This window comes from Hippocampus comes, unplaced genomic scaffold (assembly GCF_001891065.2).
Source record: "Hippocampus comes isolate QL1 unplaced genomic scaffold, H_comes_QL1_v1.1 scaffold44, whole genome shotgun sequence".
Lineage (NCBI taxonomy): Eukaryota > Metazoa > Chordata > Actinopteri > Syngnathiformes > Syngnathidae > Hippocampus > Hippocampus comes.
This window is the reverse complement of record NW_017805546.1, coordinates 2,369,588-2,390,168: the sequence shown is the minus strand read 5'-3', so window position 1 is coordinate 2,390,168 and position 20,581 is coordinate 2,369,588. Positions and strand designations below refer to the sequence as shown.

General features: G+C 45.2%; 1 protein-coding gene across 13 annotated transcripts in view; it reads right to left on the bottom strand.

Annotated features, from left to right (window-relative positions):
* The window catches only part of itpr1b (inositol 1,4,5-trisphosphate receptor, type 1b), a 52,287-nt gene that overhangs the window by 1,705 nt on the left and 30,001 nt on the right, over window positions 1-20,581 (bottom strand). For 9 of the 13 annotated variants that reach the window (XM_019879452.1, XM_019879456.1, XM_019879459.1 and 6 more), the window contains 15 exons: window positions 19,433-19,633; window positions 18,038-18,148; window positions 17,308-17,403; window positions 17,094-17,228; window positions 16,757-16,864; window positions 15,881-16,112; window positions 13,601-13,723; window positions 9,956-10,131; window positions 9,698-9,862; window positions 9,427-9,616; window positions 8,829-8,912; window positions 7,994-8,145; window positions 7,282-7,447; window positions 5,381-5,541; window positions 776-937 (listed from right to left, as the gene is read on the bottom strand). In XM_019879452.1, coding sequence (XP_019735011.1) covers window positions 776-937; window positions 5,381-5,541; window positions 7,282-7,447; window positions 7,994-8,145; window positions 8,829-8,912; window positions 9,427-9,616; window positions 9,698-9,862; window positions 9,956-10,131; window positions 13,601-13,723; window positions 15,881-16,112; window positions 16,757-16,864; window positions 17,094-17,228; window positions 17,308-17,403; window positions 18,038-18,148; window positions 19,433-19,633 — 2,262 coding nt within the window. The remainder of the gene's footprint in view (window positions 1-775; window positions 938-5,380; window positions 5,542-7,281; window positions 7,448-7,993; window positions 8,146-8,828; window positions 8,913-9,426; window positions 9,617-9,697; window positions 9,863-9,955; window positions 10,132-13,600; window positions 13,724-15,880; window positions 16,113-16,756; window positions 16,865-17,093; window positions 17,229-17,307; window positions 17,404-18,037; window positions 18,149-19,432; window positions 19,634-20,581) is intronic. The other 4 variants (XM_019879455.1, XM_019879465.1, XM_019879462.1 and 1 more) reach the window with 2 other exon arrangements.

The following is a 20,581-nucleotide window of genomic DNA, read 5'->3' as shown; positions in this document are numbered from 1 at the left end:
CCCGGGGGCCAAATCCGGCCTGCCACATCCTTTTATGTGGCTCGCAAAAGTATATGGGCAGTGACTTGATGACGTTTGCCACAATACCCAAATTGTCTGCGATATTGCGAGCATTTTTCGTGACCAATCCGCCATTTAAAATACATTTTTAAAAATTGTTTTTCATCAATTTGTTGAGGCAATCATACATTCAATTGGGTTCACAGTCATTATGGCCCCTCTGAAAGAACCCAAAACCGTAACGTGGCTTGCGACAAAAATTAATTTGACGCCCCTAATTTAGACAAAAGCCACAGCACTCGTATACATAAAAAAAAATAAAATAAAAAATAAAAAAAATAATTAAATTAAAAGCAACCCCTACATCACACGCGTTTAGCAACACCATCGTTTCCTCCTGTCTGGGTCAAAAGGTCTTAGTGACATTCACTTCCTCACATGCGGTTCTCATTTCAAGGGTAAAGCCGTATTGTACAATTCCGTTGACTAGAAAAACCCCAAATTGACGAATTGTGCAACGCTAGCGCACGCAATAACCTTGTCTTACCTGCGCTGAGCAGCTGACTGGCTGAGAAAATTCAGTTTGAATTTCAAGTGCGCAGAGCAACAAATAAGCAACACCGAGGTGAAAAACAAACAAAACTGACTCCTGTGACTTAGGAGTGCTTGTTTTCTTTGTGGCATAAGCAAACCTTTTTCGGTGGGGCGGCAATTAGGAAAATTTCCCGCTTTTTGCAGGCAGGTTTCGGAAATGTGTTGTGTTAGTTCAACCAACCTGTTCCTTGAGCTCAGTCAGCTGGCCGGAGAGGTTGGACACGAGTTTCATGGTGGACTCCAGCTTTTCCTGGAGGCTTCGAATTTCATTCTGCTCCCCATCTGCGTCGCTGCTGACCAACGACATGGCCCTCATCCGGGGAAACCAGTCGAGGTTGTGCTCCTAGCATACAGAAATCGGACAGGTTCGGGCGGTCACGCATGGCGCGCATGCGTGGGACTCATGTTGCGTGATTTTCTTCCGCAGTCTTGGTGAAGATGCAAAAGGGAAAATGTCTTCGGCGTACGAACGTGTGACGAATGCTGCGTAGCATGAGCGGTTCAGCCACTCGCGGTGAGGCCGCCACAGCGGCACTCGCTCATGTCATAGCAAAACCAGCTCATTTGAGCACTGGTGTCATACTGAAGGCCTGGGGGCCAGATCTGGCCCGCCACACCATTTTATGTGGCCAGAGAAATCAAATCCAACACGTCAGCTTCCATGTTGCTTTCTAAAATCTGTACCACAATTTTAAATTCTCATATGTAATAAATTTGAGCGATGTTGTAAGTATTTCCTTCTTCCCAAACCCATCATTACAGTCACTTCAACAACAGTTGAATAAACCGCTATTCTTGACTCCTTTATATGGTTTCAGTCATAACGGCCCTCCGAGGGAAACGCTAACTACGGTGTGGGCTGCGACAAAAGTGGGTTCGACACCCCAGGATTAGAGTATTCTGTCCTCCCACTTGTTCAATATTTTATGCATTTTTGGGGGGGGCCTCAAACCATGTATCTGTTACTAATGATGATGCAAATAGCAATGGCACGAACGGCGTATGTCACGTCATAACTTCAAAATTATAGTGTCCAAATTATAAGGCATCTTAATATTCATCAGATTCCGTGTCGATAATAAATGGAAAACTCTTGAACATGATCAATGTCGTCCATTACTTAAATAGAATGAATTTTAATAACAACACGTTGAAAGATCCCTTTTAGCAAATGTGTTATTTCAGAAGTGCGTATCAAACGAGTAGCCCTTCGCATTAATCCGTTGCCAAGAAGTAGCTTTGAGTTTCAAAAAGGTTGGTGACCCTTGTACGAGACGATTTAACCCAGCACGGTCAAAAGGGCAACTTGGGCGAATTCCTTCGAGCTTCTCTTCAACCTCTACGAGCGACTTGACCACCACGTGCCGTTTTAAACGACGGCCGTCTGAGCCGACCTCCAAATTAGCCACATGAGTCATATAAAGGGGTCGGTGTTTAACCCTTCAGCACATTTTCCCACCAAGCCTTGCTCGAAGACCACAACGGCTAATGCACAGAAGGATGCTGCCACTGAGAAAAGGTGAAAGGCCACTTGTTTTTTTCCTGTCGCGACTGACATTCAACATCACGACGCCAACGAGGGAACAGCTAAATCATTTGACATGTTGAAATATAAACGTAACCAAAAACTGTGACTGATGTCGTTCGTGGCATTGGACTGCTATAATTTTGAACATGTGTGTGTGTGTGTGTGTGTGTGTGTGTGTGTGTGTGTGTGTGTGTGTGTGTGTGTGTATCCACACCGCAAAGAGGTGGTGGAGGGGAATAACACAAAACTAAGATAACGAAGAGCACACAGTCATTGTGAAAGGACGAGAGAAATGGCATGCGCAGGCCCCGCTTCCAGGACGTCAGAGAAGCAAAAGTGTTGCCACTCGGCAGCAGCTGAGAGCTTTCCCCAAGCTACCGAAAAGGAAAAGGGTTTTGATTGTACCGCTGTCAATGCTATTATCACCCCCCCCCCCCGTATTGCATGACGCTTCATTTCGGCACATATTGAAATGAAAATAAGGACTTGACAAACATTCCGGATTCTGAAAAGCAGCCAAGAGCCCCCGTAGGCTACGTTAGCCACATTTGTAACTGGCAGAAGTAGAGCAAAGGCTTTTAGAATTGAATCGTGCAGCCATGATTTCAGACTCGAATAATGATTCACGAGTCACGACCCAACTACCGTCCTCATCACTGAAGTCACCAAGTTGTTCTGTGCTTCAACTAGCATCCCAAGGTTGTAGCTCGATTTGTCGAAAAGTATGCCCAAAAACCTCATCCGACCACTCTATCAAGACAGATGATATTGCAGCAGACAAGGGGAACCCCACCGGGTTTGAATTTTTCGACATACACGACTGAGAGTCGATGCTGGCTTTCACATCTGCAATAAAAACGGGGGCACTGAGTGATGACAAGTCATCATTTGATGTTGCGTACGTGACACTTCACCCTGACTCCTCCACGGCTGACGTCAAATGAAGTCATTGTCAGAGTTGTGCAAATTTTCTGTTTTGATTACAATTTCCAAGAGAACGTAAATATGATTGAGGTTTACAGGCACTTTACTTTCTCGGAGTTATATGCGGCCATTGTGTTTTTCTACTTTTGTACTCCATAAGCACACATTAGTGATGTGTAAATATTTATGTTGATTCGTTTCATTGCTAAAAAAACAAAAAAAAAAACACAAAAATGGCATGCCGCCAATGGTTACATGGCAGGGTTCATTTTTCAAAATTGTCAAATTTGACCCCTTTTCTAGGCTGGCCGCTAGTCGGAGATGGCGTGCTATCCGGGCACATCCGCCATCGCTCTTCTGGCGGGACGCAATTGTGCCGGAGTTCATCGCTCAACAGTCTGTGCAAGACTTCAGTGCGTCCAGGGAGTCCTTCCGCTAGATCTGCGATCATCATGATAACCCCTCCGGCCCCACCCGACCCCGACATGGTTGGTGCCAAAATCTGGCACAACAAATCATTGGGGGGGTGTCGTAAGCACGAGAGCTCATATGAGAGCCAATTTTTGGTGGTGGAAAAAGAAAGACCTGGTGCTCATCTGGGCACTGGCCCGGAACTAGCGCTAGCGCTAGCACAAGCGTGGTGGAAAAGGGCCATTTGAAATCTCACTGGGTAAAGAAACATTCCCATTGCTAAGATGGTGAAAGTTACAGTGGCCAACGTGACAGTTTCTGAAGGCTCTGAGCAGTTTAGATTGTCAGTGGATGAAGAAAAAAAAAATCCAGCATATGCCTCCTGGAAACTTGGTTCCAAAAGGAAAACATGACCATATTTATAACATGGACAGAGCTGTTAAGTTATTCCTTTAACCAGTTGGTTTGCAACAGTTTGCAAATACAAAGGAATCAAACCAGCTACTCTTAAAAAAACAACAACAACAACAACAACATATTAAACAAGATGTGCCAGCTCTCCACACTTGTTAAAGTTGTTGTTAATAATGCCCCCATTTTGGTTCAGCAGGGTGTGAGGTTAATAGGGGCCAGGATGGCGGTTAATCCCAAATCAGGTGGTTGCTCACAAGACTGAGAGAAACACGTCAGACAAAAGACAAGGAAACGAGCAAGATGGGGTCCGATGAGGTGAGCAACAACTTTCAAGTCATTTTCCGCCTGGATTGCTTTGGTGTCAGCTTCATCAAACAATCGTGACCCAAAAATGTGAACTCGATGAATATTTCTTCGTATGCAAGGTGAAACCTTGCGTGATTTTCGTAATGCCAAAAATACTGATAATTGAGCATTATAACATCCATTCAGTACATCCATTTTTGGCGGATTTCTATTCAAAGTTTTTCAAGACCGTATCACCAGTATTTCAGCCATGAGAGGATTTCATATTTAAATTCGAATGTGTCATGTCGACGATTGCGTTCTCGGGTTAACCATGGAGTCTTTCCGTGATTTTCGGCGAAACATCCAAATTCATCTTTTCAGATTTAAAACTGGGAGGAGTCGCCCATATATTTTGTGTTTGTTTTTGGCCACGTATCCTGGAAAATAGGTCTTCAAAGTGTGTCAGAAAAATCCAGGACGGGCGGAACCAACGAGATATTTCAAACACAGACTGCAAACGACGAGCTTTTCCCTTCAGTGTAGGTCAGACGATCAACTGGCACATCTCCAAAGAGGTCCTGCGGCGTTTGTTCAGTGCGCGAGAAGAGGTCAAGCGTTGTGTACGCAACTGCTTCATCGCAACAATGCGCCTGCTCACAATGCCTTGAGCGTCTGACACCTCTGTGTGATCCCCCCCCCACCCCACCCCCTTCTCTTGCTCAAAGGGTCGTCAAGGAGACCCGTTTTGAAGGCGTGGTCGACATCATCATGGCCCCATTGACGGACGCTGCATAGCATTGCGGAAGAATCCATCCAGGGGCACAGAAAGCTGGCAAAGTGGGTTAGACTCCGGAGTGCAAAAACTTGTCGTTTGGCTTTGAAATTGATCAGTCAAATTTTTCGTGATGTGCGGATGTGCGGGTGTGCCTGCGTGCATGTTGGCCAGCTACCAGGGGGATTAAGCGATGTATGACCGAGGCAAACAGTCTGGATGTTAAATCTCTCTTCACAAAGCCGAGTCATGCAATAAGACTTCGGAAGAATTCGAGGGGACGGGATTACATCATTGCTGATTTGGGCCATTGCGATACTTGTGCGGTCAAACCAAAACTGCTGCCGACGACTCCCTTTCCGTTGCTTAAAATGCTGCGAGGCACAGCTGGAATTTGGAACACAGTTGACTCGGCTCAGAGCATTTGAAGTGCATTGCAGTCACCTCACCCTGATCATTTCGGCCACGTAGCTCTCCGGGCCAGTGTACTCGGTAGAATCCTTGACCTTGACCAGCACGATGAAGAAGAGGTAGTGCCACATGTTGTGTTCAACTTTGATGTGCTCCTCGAACGTCACCGTCTTATTGTCAAATTTATCTCTCTCCAGACCTGAAACGAGAAAGGACAAATGACACGCGTCAGTGTCACATTCACGACGTGCTCTCTTGAAAACCTCTTTCACTATTATTTCCTTTACGCTAACTTGCGGCGACATGACGCAATTGTGCTCGTGACCTCAGCAAAAAAAGGGCACAAAAATAGGAGGAAGTATGATCACGAGGGCTGGAGAGACAAAGACTCAGAGCAGTCATTTGCTAAAAAAAAAAAAAAAAAAAAAAAAGCAATAAATAATGTGCACCGTTTGTGGCACGAGGTTACGGCGAATGTGTCGCACTGTAAGTGTTTATTAGCCACATCAAATATCAAGAGGTTGCGCTTATAAAGCCAACAATTAAGACTTTTGTGATGCAAGAGCACCACCGGATGAAACAACAGGTCAATAGAGCAATAGTTGGGGAAGAAAACAAAAAAGAAAAAGACTTTTGTCTTCTATACTGCGCCTCCCCCCCGCCGGCACCTGACGTGACTAAGCAGTCATTCTGGGAAGGCGGAGGCGTCACATTGTTTACATTACCCAGAAACCCAGACCATTTCTAAACGGTCGTTATGCTGCATCACCTCGGCGCTCTGGTGCAGCACACAAATGTTCCAATACAGAGCTAAAGCTACTTCCACTTCTAAGAACACGACAGTAAATTTGCAAGGAGCGGAAGCAGCATTCTCAAAATCACAAGTGGTGGGCACATATTTTGCTGGCCACATTTAGTGGATATTAAAAGTCGACAATTCAAATGCCAGGTTTTGGGATGTTAAATAAAACGAAGAGATCAACACTTTTGCCACTGTTAATGTGAGCAATCCCCTGTGGTTGAGAATGTGGTTGTGCACCCTCTTACAACAGAGAACGTGGTTTTGAGTAAAATTTTGTGGAACCCCCCAACACACACACACACACACACACACACACACACACACACACACACACACACACACACACACACACACACACACACACACATTTTAACATTTTCCATCCATCAATTTTCGGATCTGTGTATCCTCAACAAGGGTCACGGGGCGTGCCGTAGCCTGTCCCAGCTGCCTTCGAGCAGTAGGCGGGGTCACCCTCAACGGGTTGACAGCCCATCAACAACCATTTGCACTCACGCTCACACCTATGGACAATTTGAGAGTGTTCAATCAGCCTGCCATGCATGTTTTTGGAATGTGGGAGGAAACCGGAGTACCCGGGGAAAACCCACACAGGCACGGACGGGGAGAACATACAAATACTACATGGGACGGCCAGAGCCGGAATCCGAACCTGTACCTCTGCAGAGTGAGGCGGATGTGCAAACCGGTCATCCACCGTGGCGCCTCAAGTGTATTTTATTAACCCTCAATAAAAGTGGGATGTTCTAGTCGACTTTTCCTGACATATTTGGAGTTCCATGTTGCAGCACAAGCCAACATCTGCCAAGAGCTTTCATAGCATCAGTCAGGAGAAGGGTACAAAATAACTTGCTAGGCATTGAACCTACTGTACGGCCCCACGGAAAACAGCGAAGACAGTCATCCCCGAGTGGAAAAATGGACTGATGAAACCAAGGTAGATTTTTTTTTTAGCTCTCTTTTCGAAAACTGTCCATTATCTTGGTGTCAGTTTTATACATAAAAAACTTAAACAGGGGTGTGTAGACTTTTTATATCCACTGTGCATATAGAAAGGATTAGACAAAGCGACAACCAACGCATCTCATCAAGAAGGTGGTTGGGGTTGATTCTCACCACAAATAAAACATGTCGTCTTCAGGATTTCCTCTTTCTTTTGCTTCTCACTCCTCAGGTCGGCAAACGTGTCGATGATCACGCCAAAGATGAGGTTAAGAACGATGATGATCACCATGAAGAAGAACAACAGGTCATAAATGACGCGGGCTGCAAAGAGCGGCTCCTGGCAAACCCAAGACAAGAAGCAATCGTGGCTGCGGTCAGAGACGCTATTCCCAAACGTTTCACACGTTTCATCTTCACTCTACTTGCACACATCGAACGGATTGTCGTTCTTTTGTACGGAACATTTGAATCCGGCTGTATACAGAGTCACGCTTAATAGAAATCAAACCGTTTTAGCCCGAGTTGAAAACAGCAAAGAGACTAGCCGATGATAATTATGCTCTTTTTTAAAGTCCTTGTGATGAGTGGCCTGGTTCTGGAACCATGCTGTAGTTGTAAATAGCGAATGAAGGAACGCTTGGATAATGCCTTGATTTTAAAGAACATCAATTTGTACGTCAAATGTGTTCCAGTCCGGCTACGTCTACGAGGAGATCGTCTTTAAGTCATCGCTTCCACTTTTAGCCTTCTTTAAAATAGAGCACATGATTTTCATTGGATAGTTACGGACCAATTTCTTTATCTCGCTATGGAGTATAGAGAGGATGTCTGGAAGCACACCGTCAACAAAAGACAATCGGATTGATTTTGTTCCCTTTCGTACCTCTTTGGAGGGCTTGCGCAGTACGTCCCCAACACCTCCTCCACTCCGAAGGCCGTGGCTCAATACCGTCACAATGCACATGAGTAAGGAATCGCATGTTCTTTCTTTGTCCTCGATCACCACTGCGGATGGCTGGACAGCAAGGGAAGAAGCTACGGACGGCAAGTAAACAGAAAAATGCACACCAATAAAAAGGACTACTTTTGACAGCTGACATGATTAGCTTTTAATGACATCGGGGTCTTTGATGTCACGGCGCTTCTGGGAGTTCACCAAAAGTACACACAACAAGTCACCAACACCCGTAATTAGCACGGACGGCCGTGATGTGAAGCGAATACGAGAAAGAATTGTGCCACCGGCAGTCGGGGAATTAGGTGACTTTGAAGGTCGCACGTACGTTCCTCACCCAGTGGAAGCTTTTCCCACCAAGGTCAGTTTGTTAGCACCTGTTCTTTGAGGCCAGAGGCGCTCCACGCCATCACAGAGTGCTTGTGCCTAAAGGTCATCAGCCCCTGAACCGCAAAGACCATGCCCCTGTTTAATCTTTGAACCTTATTCTCCCGAGACAACAACGAGCCTTGCCATTTCACCCGGCAACCTCAAAAGCCCTCAACCGATACGGCCAGTTGAAATCTGACGACCCGTCTGACCAGATTTACTGACAAACAGGATGAAATCATCTTTGTCTGAATCAGGTCAGTCTGCGAGTGACTAAAGGCCATTAGATTACACATAAGAGCGTGCACAATTGCACGTACGAAAAAAAAATCTGCCTTGTTCACCCAACCAATGTGCTGTGATTTTTTAAAAGTTATTATTTTGTCCTACTTACGAGATTCCGACGAACAGTTTTCTCCATTTTCTTTTTGGCACGCTGCACCTGAGAAGAACTGTCCCATAATAGTGGCTCCAAGTTCTGAAAGGAATCAAGGCAAAGTATGTGCAAAATATGATCTTCAAATTTTCGGTGTCAAGTATCGTATATTTACAAGAGCGCAGGCAACCTCGTGCATTTTTATTTATTATTTTTTTTAATGCTAAATGGAACCTCTTAAGTGACCGTAAATGCCCCTCAGCTTGTAAAAGTTGGCATTCAACAATGTGCGAAAAGGTCACCCAAAAATCGGAGACTCGAAATTGTCATGCGTGACCTTAGCAAATCCCGCGAGACTTAAGCTCAACTCCTTTTTTTCTTTTTGTGTGACCTTCCACCACAGAAGGGTACCGGTCATGATGTTGGAGAACAATTAGATGATAACTATCGAAACAGAAACAAAGGCAACACATGGTGATGCGGGAAAATGGCGGACACATATCTGTCCCGGCCGCTCAGTACCGTACGACGTAGCTGAGGCGACAACAAGAATACAACGTCGACAGTACACCATCAAGGCAAACCAAAAAAGCGGTCATCCTGTGCCGAGGCCTACCCAGGGATTTGTTGGGTATCCTGTCGACAGCTAAAATGAAATCATCTTTGAAGAAGATGTAGCCCACAATGGAGAAGAGGTAGACAAGGATCAGCGCCAGCACCGCCGTGAGCACGATGGAGCGGCCGTTGCGAGTCACGCTCTTGATCACATTCAGCAAGGTCTCTTCCCTGTAAATCAGATCGAAGAGCTGGAAAGAGAACACGGGAATTGTTTTCAAAGTGCGCAGCGGGGCCTTGCACCACGTTCGCGCCCGTGTGCGTTCACCCACGAGCAGGCTGTAGAAGAAGACGTGGACAAAGACCCCCAGGGTGCAGATAATCAGGTAGAGCAGGTGGTAGAGGAACTCCACATCGGTGATCATGGCTCCGTAGCCCCGCGTGAATGTTCCACGGTTGCCAACGAAGCTCGTCAGGAAGACGACTTTGTTGCATAACTGACAACACGACACGTGACGTGAGACCGATCGCAACGGCGGTGATTTAAAAGTGGAAATACCGGACAGGTCTCGGCGGAGACTCCCGCTTACATTAAAGCCGCCCAGGAGAAGCAATGTGGGCTCCAGGCCGACGGAGAAGATGAGCCGCAAGATAGTGGAGGCAATGAGCGCCCGGATGCCGTGCGGCTGAGGCAGAACGATGACAATAGCGAGAGAAACCAGCATGGCCAGCCACAGCAGGGTAGAGAGATGAGGTTCCAGCGTTCCTGAGGACGAGGAAAGCCAGCCGTCATTCATAAGGCGGACAAAATGGGAAATGAGTTGCCACGTCACATGGACCCTCACAAAAACAACGCTTTTTACATACACTAAGGAGACTAAGATCATGTTAGAGTAAGTATTTACCTTTTTTTTTGTTTTACTTTGTTTCCATTTTTAGATCATAGCCCTGCGATTAGGAAATTTTTTTTGGGGGGGGGGGGAACCACAATGTACTGAAGAAGAAGAAGAAGATAAGCCTTTATTTGTCCCACAATGGGGAAATTTACAATCAAGAGTTCAGAAAGGAAACCGCTACACTATTCTAAAAGGGTCCTGGTGAACATTGGGTATGCCTGTATTGAGAGAAGGTAGGAATCTGTTTGGGAGTATTTTGAGAATCCCCCGAGTGACGTTCAGTGTACAAATGTTTTTTTTTTTGTTTTCGGTTTTCATTTCAAGCCCCATTTTAGCGCCGCATTCCGATTATAACCGCGAGGTGAAATGGCAGGAAGACATTCAGATCTACGACAGGCCAGTCCAATTGGCCCGCTTGCCACTGGAAGCCTCCTCCTCGCCTCTGCGCTCAGATCCAAGCAAGGCGCGCTTGTTACATAACCCGGCTGGCTAAAAATATACTTGGCTCAAGCTGAATTCATCGGGAGGGACCGGGGGCTGCGGCACTGTAGCCTGCCACCCTGGCGCTTGGACTTGGCGACAAAAGCAGACAGAGAAGGTTGGACGTCACGCACATCCTGTCTGAGACCGTTCATTTCTTCTTCTTGCTTATGCCGCAGCTAAAAGAATCTGCAGCTCAACCCAAAATAGCGGTGCACAGTTTGTTTCTGGGGCAAATTCTCAACTTATCTATCGTCGATGTTAGATTCTGCAAAGTGCGATGATCACCAAATAGTTCCTGTCTCGTTTTGGGAACAAGCATCTTTTTGACAGCATTACAAAGTAATTGTTCAGTCATGGGATGAAGCCTCAAGCTTTCGGGACCTTTGACACTAATGACCACATGACGCTTCTCAAGCTACTCTGACAACCTCTTTAGTCCTGAGAGGAAGTTCCAACAAAGGGGATCTCGCCGTTCAACCCCAGATCTGAACAATTGAAAGTTCATGACCGTCACAATGCGAGTCTTCTCTCTGCTCTGGAACAATCGAAGCCTTCACGGCCGGGCCGTCGTTTTGCACATGCCCACAACGATGATTCTATTCACGGAGAACCAGATATTTTTGATCTACTTTTTTTTGCACAGATTCTTTTGTTTCAGGATATCTGCTTTAGGGAAGCCACCAAGGGCTTGCTATACAGGGTTCGATGCAAAAGTATTTTCAACTGGATGCCTCTATGTTGTCCGTAGCAGGAAGCGTAAAATTTGGGAAGAACCACGACCACAAAAACAACAAAAAACAGTCATGTGGCCTTGTGGGTATAAATTAACTTGATGTTGGAACGTCTACACCGCCTTTCAAAAGTGGCGGGAATGCCACTTTCATTATTTTTGTTGTAGACCGAAAGGATTGTTTCATCGAGAGATCAACATTTGCGCTTTTCTTCTTTACATCTGATACACAACCTTAAAGATGGCAGATTTTCCAGCAAAGAGACAGAAAACATTGTGCAATTTTTAAAAAGATACAACCAAACTCCTTCATCCATTCCGTAAGTTGTGACTTTTGGGGCACAGCTCACATGATTTGATTGGCGCAGTTTGGGCTTTTTTTTTTTTTTTAAACACCAGATGCCATTCCTGACACATCCCTCCTATTTATTTACATTTTCTTCCCGGGCTCAGCAGCGGAAGGGTATTGGGGCACTGGCGAGATATCAAACCTGAACGGTCTGCATGAAAGGCAGCATGACCAAAACGTTTATTAGGGAAAAGAAGAGGAAGATTTTGAGTGTGGCCAAGTCAGTCTCTTAGGAAATGTATTTTACTCGCAACACAGTCATGCGCAGTCATGGTTTCATGAAATAAAATGCACACATACCAACCAATCTTGCCTGGCAGACTTATAATGCAAGCAGGAACAAACCTAAGTGAAGAGCAACATTTAGAATGGTGACGAATTAAGAAATATATGTTTGTCATTGTCGTTTTTAGATGTGATTTAAACGAGCGAGCCGTTGATCCAAGTACGCTAAATGGCGTTGGCTGTCGACAACTGACAACTGGTTCCTCTGACTGGTTGTGAGCTCGTGAATCAGCCCGTGAAATAGAAGTAAACCACGAGATAGGACACAGAAGCTAATCACTAATCAAGAAAATGGCAATTTCAAGGAAATTAAGATCAGAAAATTGTTGGTTTTTACTTCTAGACTTGTTCTTGCTTGTATTTATGAGTCTGTTGGGTACACTTCTGTAAAGTTGTGCATTTTGTACCGATTTTAAATTTTGTTGCACTGAAAAATGCCTATCAATAAGAGTTATTCTCACTATGATGACTCGGATTATTATTACTTAGTTGATGAAACCTTAAGTGTGGATGGCACTCCTCAAAATAGCCATCTGATTGGTTAACCCGACCGTGAGGGAATCGGGGACAGCAACCATCCAGAACAGCTTCAAACAACAAGGCAGATCTGAATCGCGGCCCCGTTTATTGTCAATTTTTTTATGTGACGTGTTCTATTGTACTATTGTAATTTTATGTTAAAATGTTCTGTAAAGCGCTTTGTTCCAGCTAAAGCAGTTGTGAAAGCGCTAGAGGAATATCAATGTATTGTATTGAAAGGAGCAAAAAAAAAAAAAGCGGTGAGGGGACTTTCCCAGTTTTAGCAAAACATGGCAAGAGCCCTTCTGAGCATTCCAGTACGCGCACCCCATCACCCCGCCAGAGATAATCGGCAGCAGGATATATTTGCTCCTCGGAGAAAAAAAAAAAAAAGACAAAAAACAGCATGTGATGTTTTTCACATCTCTGATGCAAAAGGGAAAGTGAGAATGGATTTCCAAAAGTAAAATGCTCTCTGAAGAGAGCATTTTACTTTTGGAAGGAAACAGTCACGGCCGTGGCTTTTTTTTTCATTCAATACCAAAAAAATCACATGTGTAATTTTCATGCTAACCAAATAAGAGGGATGGCGGGAACATGGAATATAGTCTGGTGACTCAATTATTATTCTGACATTTATGACAATCCCTCAAGAGGAAAGTCACTGTACACTTTGATGTGGACAGTATACATTTGTTGCATAACACACAGCCAGCCAGATCACACACATGCAGGCACGCTAGGAAAGATATCAGAGTGAAAGATGTGCGCAATCAGCGCTCTACCTTTTTTTTTTTTTTTGGCTAACAAGTATTTGTAGCGGAACTCAAACTGTTGCGCAACTACTGACCTAAATTAATCAAAAATAGATTCTTCTTCTTATTTCAGTGGAGACATAAAACCAGTGTAAAATAAAAACAGTTCTTGCAGACGACACAAGGGGGGTTGGGGGGAGTAGTTTGAGCTTGCTAACCTCCACGGAAGCCCTCAAGAGGGTAGAAGAAGGCCACCAGCAGGTTCATGAGAACAGCCAGGTTGAAAGAGATGCTGCTCCAGAAAGACATGTTCCTGGAGCACCAGTAGAGGATGGGCTGGGCTGAAAGATGAATTATTGGAACTCGTCAACACGCTAGCAACAATAATTCATGGTCCAATTCAGACCGAATGGAATACAAGCGTTCTTCGGTCATCAACGGCAAAACAAAACCTCAAAAGTGGTTCAGAAGAAGCAGCAGCAATCTCATCAAATAAATCGTATGAATTTGCACATCCCGTCAATGCGATGCCCAATAAAAAAGAAAAGGCAAATGAAAATGACGTGTTGAAATGAACACGCACATTTCATTTGAAAAACTTACAACAATGGCTTTAACAAATGGCTTGCTCTGTGAGCGGTTTGTTGGAAGGCCAACATTTAGCAAATTAGTTCAAGTTGTTGTAAATCAGGGACTGCAAACTCGATGAGTTAAAAACAAAAGCACCCCAAATTCAGACTCAGACTGCGGTCAGGAGATCAGTGCAATAGCCAAACCCTTTTTTTTTTTTTTTTGGTTATTGTTGTTTTGGGTTTGTTTGTATTTCTTTTCGGCAGCCTATTGATATAAATAGAGGAACTGGAGGTGGGGGACTTTCTGAACTTTAGCAAAAGACGTCATTCATGACAAGCTGTGAGCATCAGTGGAAGAATTTGCTCTCCACTTGTGCTTATTCATTTGGGTAGGAGAAGTAAGAGAAGTCGTATTTTTCCAATGAGAAAGAAATCCTCATCATGTTTTGCGTCTGGTCACGGGACGAGTCACGACACGCTCATCGAGCTAAAGAGGAACAAAGGGCGGTCGCTTCGCTCACTGACGACATCTCTCAGGGGGTCAACAGAACAAATGAAATATTGGCAATTTAAACTTAGCATTGCAGTGCGGGCCGGGGTTATTTATTGATTAGACCAAATATCAGTTCCAATGTTTATATTTTGAAAAAAACATCTTGACACAAATATTAATCAAAGGCAGTGATCTCCCACCTTTAAGAGTCCAAACATTTAACATTTAACCTGCATTATAAATCCTCATTACGGGTTAACTTTAGCAACTGTGGTTGCAAATTTAGCATTTTCCTGACAACAATTACATTTGATATATCAAAAGCTTCTTTGCCTTGCCTCGCCCATCTCGTTACGCCAACCAAATTAAAACACCTGATACCAGATTGAATAAAAGTACGACACTTCCAGGTTGAATCCTCACAGACCTGACAACCTCTAACTGAAAAAACAAAATGTAATCTTGCGACAATCAACAGTGAGACCACAATTGCATCACTCTGTCTCGTGCATCACACGCACATGCACTCGCACAAAGCTGAACACACCCTTGAGGAGCTTGAGCCAAAAATTCAGACATGAAGGAAGCAGCTATTCTGGCACTTACTGAAATCGGATAACATTGTGCTTTACAAGTTTTGCATGCTGTGTCCACTTAGATCTCTCCATGAGGCCAATGTCACATCGATGTTCACCTAATTGAGTCCAGGGTTGAAAATGAGTATTTTACATTCATTTTGATAGGGTAATGGAATCAACTTTTTCTGTGGTTTCTCACAGTGAATCAGATGACTATGCTAAGAATAGTTTGATTATCAAGTAGCCAAGGCTGCTGCCTCAGCCTGAAGGCACATCTGGCAACGTTTCTCCTTTGGACTAGTCTTGCATAACACCTTGGCAAGATTTGCATGATATATAAATCAATAAAGGCGCTGTAAAAAAAAAAAAAAAACATCTGTCAATTAACACTGGTTGAGGAGCGATTTCTCATTTCTCCAAAACAATTCCACTTCCTCCCGCTTCGCTTCTCTGTCACTGTCATGGTTTCCTCAATTGAATTTCTGGTGGGGGGTTTTCCAGAGAAGGTGTTTATACTCATCTCAAAATATGATAATACACATTTGGAATCCATTTTCTTGACACTTCCTCACTTGTATAAGTGCGTCGCAAGCTTGGCGACAACCTCGAAAATGCGAGTTCCGAGGTCACAACAGGTGAGGAGCATCGTACAGCATCATAAGAATCTCAACTCTCACCTATCCCGAAATGACTGAGGGTGACAAACAGGCGGGCGATCCCCTGGACGGATCAGGGTACGAAATTTAGAGTCTTCAATCACAGATCAGCGAGTATAAATGGCTCTGGAGAGATGTGAGAGGAAGGCATGTCAAACGAGAACTAGAAGGAATAAAGTTGTAGAGGAGGAAGACGCACAGGGAACGGTGTTTGTGTTACCAGTCGCCTCTTGAGTACCTCGCAGCTTCTTCTGCCAGTTCATCTCATTAAAAAGGTCCTCGGAGCGCAAGAAGAAGTCATTGATCTTGCTGCCTTGCTCGTCGCGCTCTGTGGTGTAGTAGACGCGGAGCTTGGACTCTTGAGTCAGGAACTCGCAGATGTTGGGCACTGGGAAAACTATTTGCTCCATGGTTCGGTCCAAACGGACAATCTAGACAGAACCACAACAGTCACTCTCGGGCCTTCGATCAAGCCGACCGCTTTTCATTCATATTGACTGCACATCTGCAGGTTTGTTATTTTGTAATGACAGAAGACACCACTTCAGCGAATTGAGATGTTTTTCTCATATTTTGTTTAGGTGAGGGTCTAACTATGACAAGTTATATCGTATTTAAAACTACAACCTCCGATAAGAGGTATGTTGCAAAATGAATTCCTCTCTGACACTGCCAGTCAGATGCGAGGGGAAAAAGGTGATCAAAATCTGATCAGACTGTGCAGGTGGGGCGATAGGGAGCATTTAGAAATTGAAATATGTAGCTGGCAGTTCGTACATTTTTTTTGCTTCCATCGTCACAATAATCCAACCTGGGAAAAAAAAGGCATCTAAAATCTTGCTCACACACACCTCCATGAACGTGCCACGCTGTGCCCTTTTCATTTCGGAGAGTTTACAAGTCAAGAGAAACCCCAGCCAATTCACATCCTTTCAACTGTCACATTTTCCAACAAAACGCGGAGAAGGATTCCACTTGTATTTTTAATTCAATGAAACCGAACTGCCAGCAGCGGATGGAGAGTGTTCCCCTGTCCTCCCCCCATCCAGAAGATACTGAAACAATGGCAACTGACCTCAATCTGAGCCGTGTGCTTTGCATAGAACTCCAGCGCCTCGTCGCCCTCTCCGTACGTGCCCCCCGGTTTCAGCATGGCTTGCAGTTCCTTGTTATGTCGGGCCAACTTGGATGACAAACAGCGCAACGTTTTATGCACAGCATGGCTTCATTCATCAGCCCCGCTGAACAAGACGGAATGCGGCGCCCGACGCAGACCGACATTCTCGTACTGAGCAACTGGCCGCAGCACATGGCAGACGTGCTCTTCAAACCGAAGATGATCCCAAAAGCGGTCCAATGCCCGAGGGCGTACAACAAAATGCGGACAATCTGCCGTGTGCGTGTGCGCTTACTTGATGGGCCAAGATATAGATATTGTGGCCAACGTTTCGTGGAGATGCAGAATGTTCCTCTTCTCCGTCTTCTCCCTCCTGAGGCTCTTCCACCTCTATCTCACCCTGCATGTATGCCTTTTTGATCACTTCAACCTACACGGAAGTCGTGACAGAAGAGATCCACGTCCTTGACCGTATCGAAGTGAGTATTTGTGTGGTCCAAACCACGTACCAGCTCCTTTGGCCTCATGTTGTACAGGATCCTTTCGGCATTCTCGCTATCATGGCGACTCTCCATAATGGCAAGAAGCAGCTTGGAGGCGTTATTCTGAGGAAACATCAACAAGTGCAATTAACCCAGCGAGCGCGCCACTGGAGAAACAATGATGTTTCTCGGGAACGGGCCCACATCGAAAGCAAGTCACGATAGGTTGCATTCTGCACTTTCGTATTGCGTAATTTCGTCAAGGTCGTGACGGTTTGGACCAAGTTGAAAGCTCATTCATGAATACGGAATTATTTAAAACGCCGATTCGGTTACTTTGGTAAGCATCCATCCACCCGTCCATCCATTTTCAACAGCTCTTATCCTGAAGAGGGTCGCGAGGAGTTGCTGGAGCCGATCCCAGCCGACTTCGAGTGGCAGGCAGACGACACCCTGAACTGGTCGCCAGGCACTCGCAGGGCCCATAGAGAGACAAAAGACCACCCATATCCGCATCTGCACCGTCACTGAGTGGAAACCGATTCCACGCAGCACGCACACAAGTCAGGTGACCATTGGTAAGCATGTATGGAAATCAATAATAATAATTGATTTCCTTCAGACAGGATCAAAGTGACCTCAATTATGAGTTTTTTGGCAAAATGTGAAAAACTGGTAAACATGAGGTGCTACGCAGGGTTGCACCACAACTTCTCATCACTTATCCCCGAGACGATTAAAAGGAAAAATGACTCACTTTTAGTTCCAACACCAAGTCCATTCTCTTCTTGCCAAGGGGATTGATGTCATTGAGGATAAGCGCGATGATAATGTCAATACCATTGCATTCATGAGTGGCAATGCAGTTCTATAGGGCAAACAAAGACAAACCCATGAACACGGTAAACATGGAAAATTTATCAGGTGACACATGACACAAGCAATTATTCAAGGGCTTTCCCACATTTCGCCTTTACTTTGTCAGTCTCTCGCAACCCCCTTTTCCCCTTACTATGTCATTGAGTCAGTCATCCATCCATCCATCCATTTTCAACAGCTCTTATCCTGAACAGGGTCGCGGTGGGATGCTGCAGCCTATCCCAGCTAACTTCAGGCGGAAGGGAGAATACACCCTGAACTGGTCACCAGCCAGTCGCAGGGCACATGTAGAGACAAACGACCCACCACATCCACATCCGCACCGTCGCCGAGTGGGTACCGATCCCACAGTGCTCGCACACAAGTCAGGCGAGTGGACCGCTACACCGTCAAGAGTAATTCAGTTGGGGAGGGGTCGGGCACCGGGTCAAGCATGCAGAAGTCCGCCAGTGTCGCACCGTTGAAAGTCAAGGAAAAAGAAGTTGAGAGAAAACGAAGTGACGATCACCAACCGACTACTTGGAGCAAACACGGCAAATATACTTTGGCGATTTTTGTTACACTCATCCGATACGGGCTTGCAATGACTGTACAGCGCATTTCGAAGTTCGTGCAAATAACAGAGCACCACCAGTTGCCGACAACAAGCACGTGCCTGCGCATCTGCTGTGTAAAAATATACACGATATTGCAGCTCACAACAGCTTCGGGGCAGCTCCTTTCATGACTGATATGCATGTCAATTTGGATATCACACACCCCGCAGACAGTCATGTGCTGAGGAGGAGGGTCACATCTCTTGACAGAAGGTCAAGTTTGCTGAAGGCCCACTTTGTGCCGCCTTGTTGATTTTGGTAAATGCGTCTCACTCCTCATCAGCATTGGGCCTGAATCTTTTTGATGGGTTGCAGGAAAAAAATAAAATAAAATACAGTACACAGATCGGCGCGAGGTGATTTCAATCTTGTTTTGGTGAGCAAACAACTTTTCATTCCCTTTAAAGCACTATCGGAGGGAAGTGAAGAGTCAACCAAAGTAAACAGTGAGTTGCTGTAGTCACCTGAGCTCGAACATCTGCCACTGGGACAAAAATAAGCAATGACGTAAATGGGGATAATTTATCAAAGGGAGATACATTTGAAGACCCACTTGGAAAAAAGGGCTCCACAATGAGTTTGATGTAACACGATTCGGATAAGGCAGCGCCTCTCTTGCTTGCATACGCTTGTGCGGAGAGTGTGCCGGCGCGCGTGCACGTTTAGGTGCCAGTCACCTGGTTCTCATGACAGGGACCTTGGCAGTATTCGGTGAGGCTTTCCACAGTCTGGTTGATGAGTCCCACATTCTTCTCATTGATGTAGAGTCCAAGCAGGCCTAGACCCCCGGTGGTGCTGCCGCAAATACAGTCCAGGAATTGAAGTGTCTCGCAAACCAGGTTGTAGTTGTTCTTGTTATTCTGACTCCGTAGAAAGTTCTGGAGATGAATGAAATCAAACATTGAAAACATCTGACTGCATCAGAGCTTGGAGTTCACCATTCATGTCTTTGGAGATTGTTCCGAGCTCTTTTATATCGCGTATGATCAGTTTTCTTTGATTTTGTCATCACTTTTCCTCGTGCAGCCGCGTCCGTTTAAGGTGGCTCCAGTCCCTTGATCTTCAATGTCTCTCAATCTGTTCAACTTCAATTGGCGTGTCTATAATTTTCGTTCTGATCTCCTGAAACAACTCTCTCCTTGGCTGCCTCCGGTCCATGTTTAATGCGATACACACCATGTCATCAAACAGCAGAGTGACACCCGTTAAGTAGTCCGATAGCGTAGCACATGTATCGTTGTTCAACTACAATCTACAAGGCAAAAATCCCAATGTAAAATCTGCTGTGTGTCTGCTGATCGACATCTTGCACCTGCACCGCCACCCTCAAATATGTACTGCATCAATGTGTGCGAGGCTATGTGGATATCATATTTACAAAAAAAAAAAAAAAAAAAAAAAAAAGATTACAAGGCTCATACTTTATTGGCGGACTGTGAGCCACAACCCGACGGGCTCCCTCGCACGCGCTGCTATTCCGCTGAAAGATGATGCTGCTTACGCGTTTGTCCCCTATCAAAAAAAGTTCAACAGATGGTAGCTGCGGATTCACAAAAAGTGGTTCAGCACGAGTTCAAATTACGACGACGATGTTTCTGGACTCGATGCACGAAGGAAGTCTGGCTGACTTGAGCTAGCCATGACTAAATAACAACACGCGGCTCATAGTGAAACCAGACAGATACCAACCAGACACGGAATCGGCTGCAACAAGTTCTGCAACCGGTGCCTATTTTCAACCGAGTTTCATTTCTACACCAGTGTGGCGAGAAGAAGAAAACAAAAGAAGGCTTGGAAGTAGGATGTCGTGACTCTCAGGGCACAGG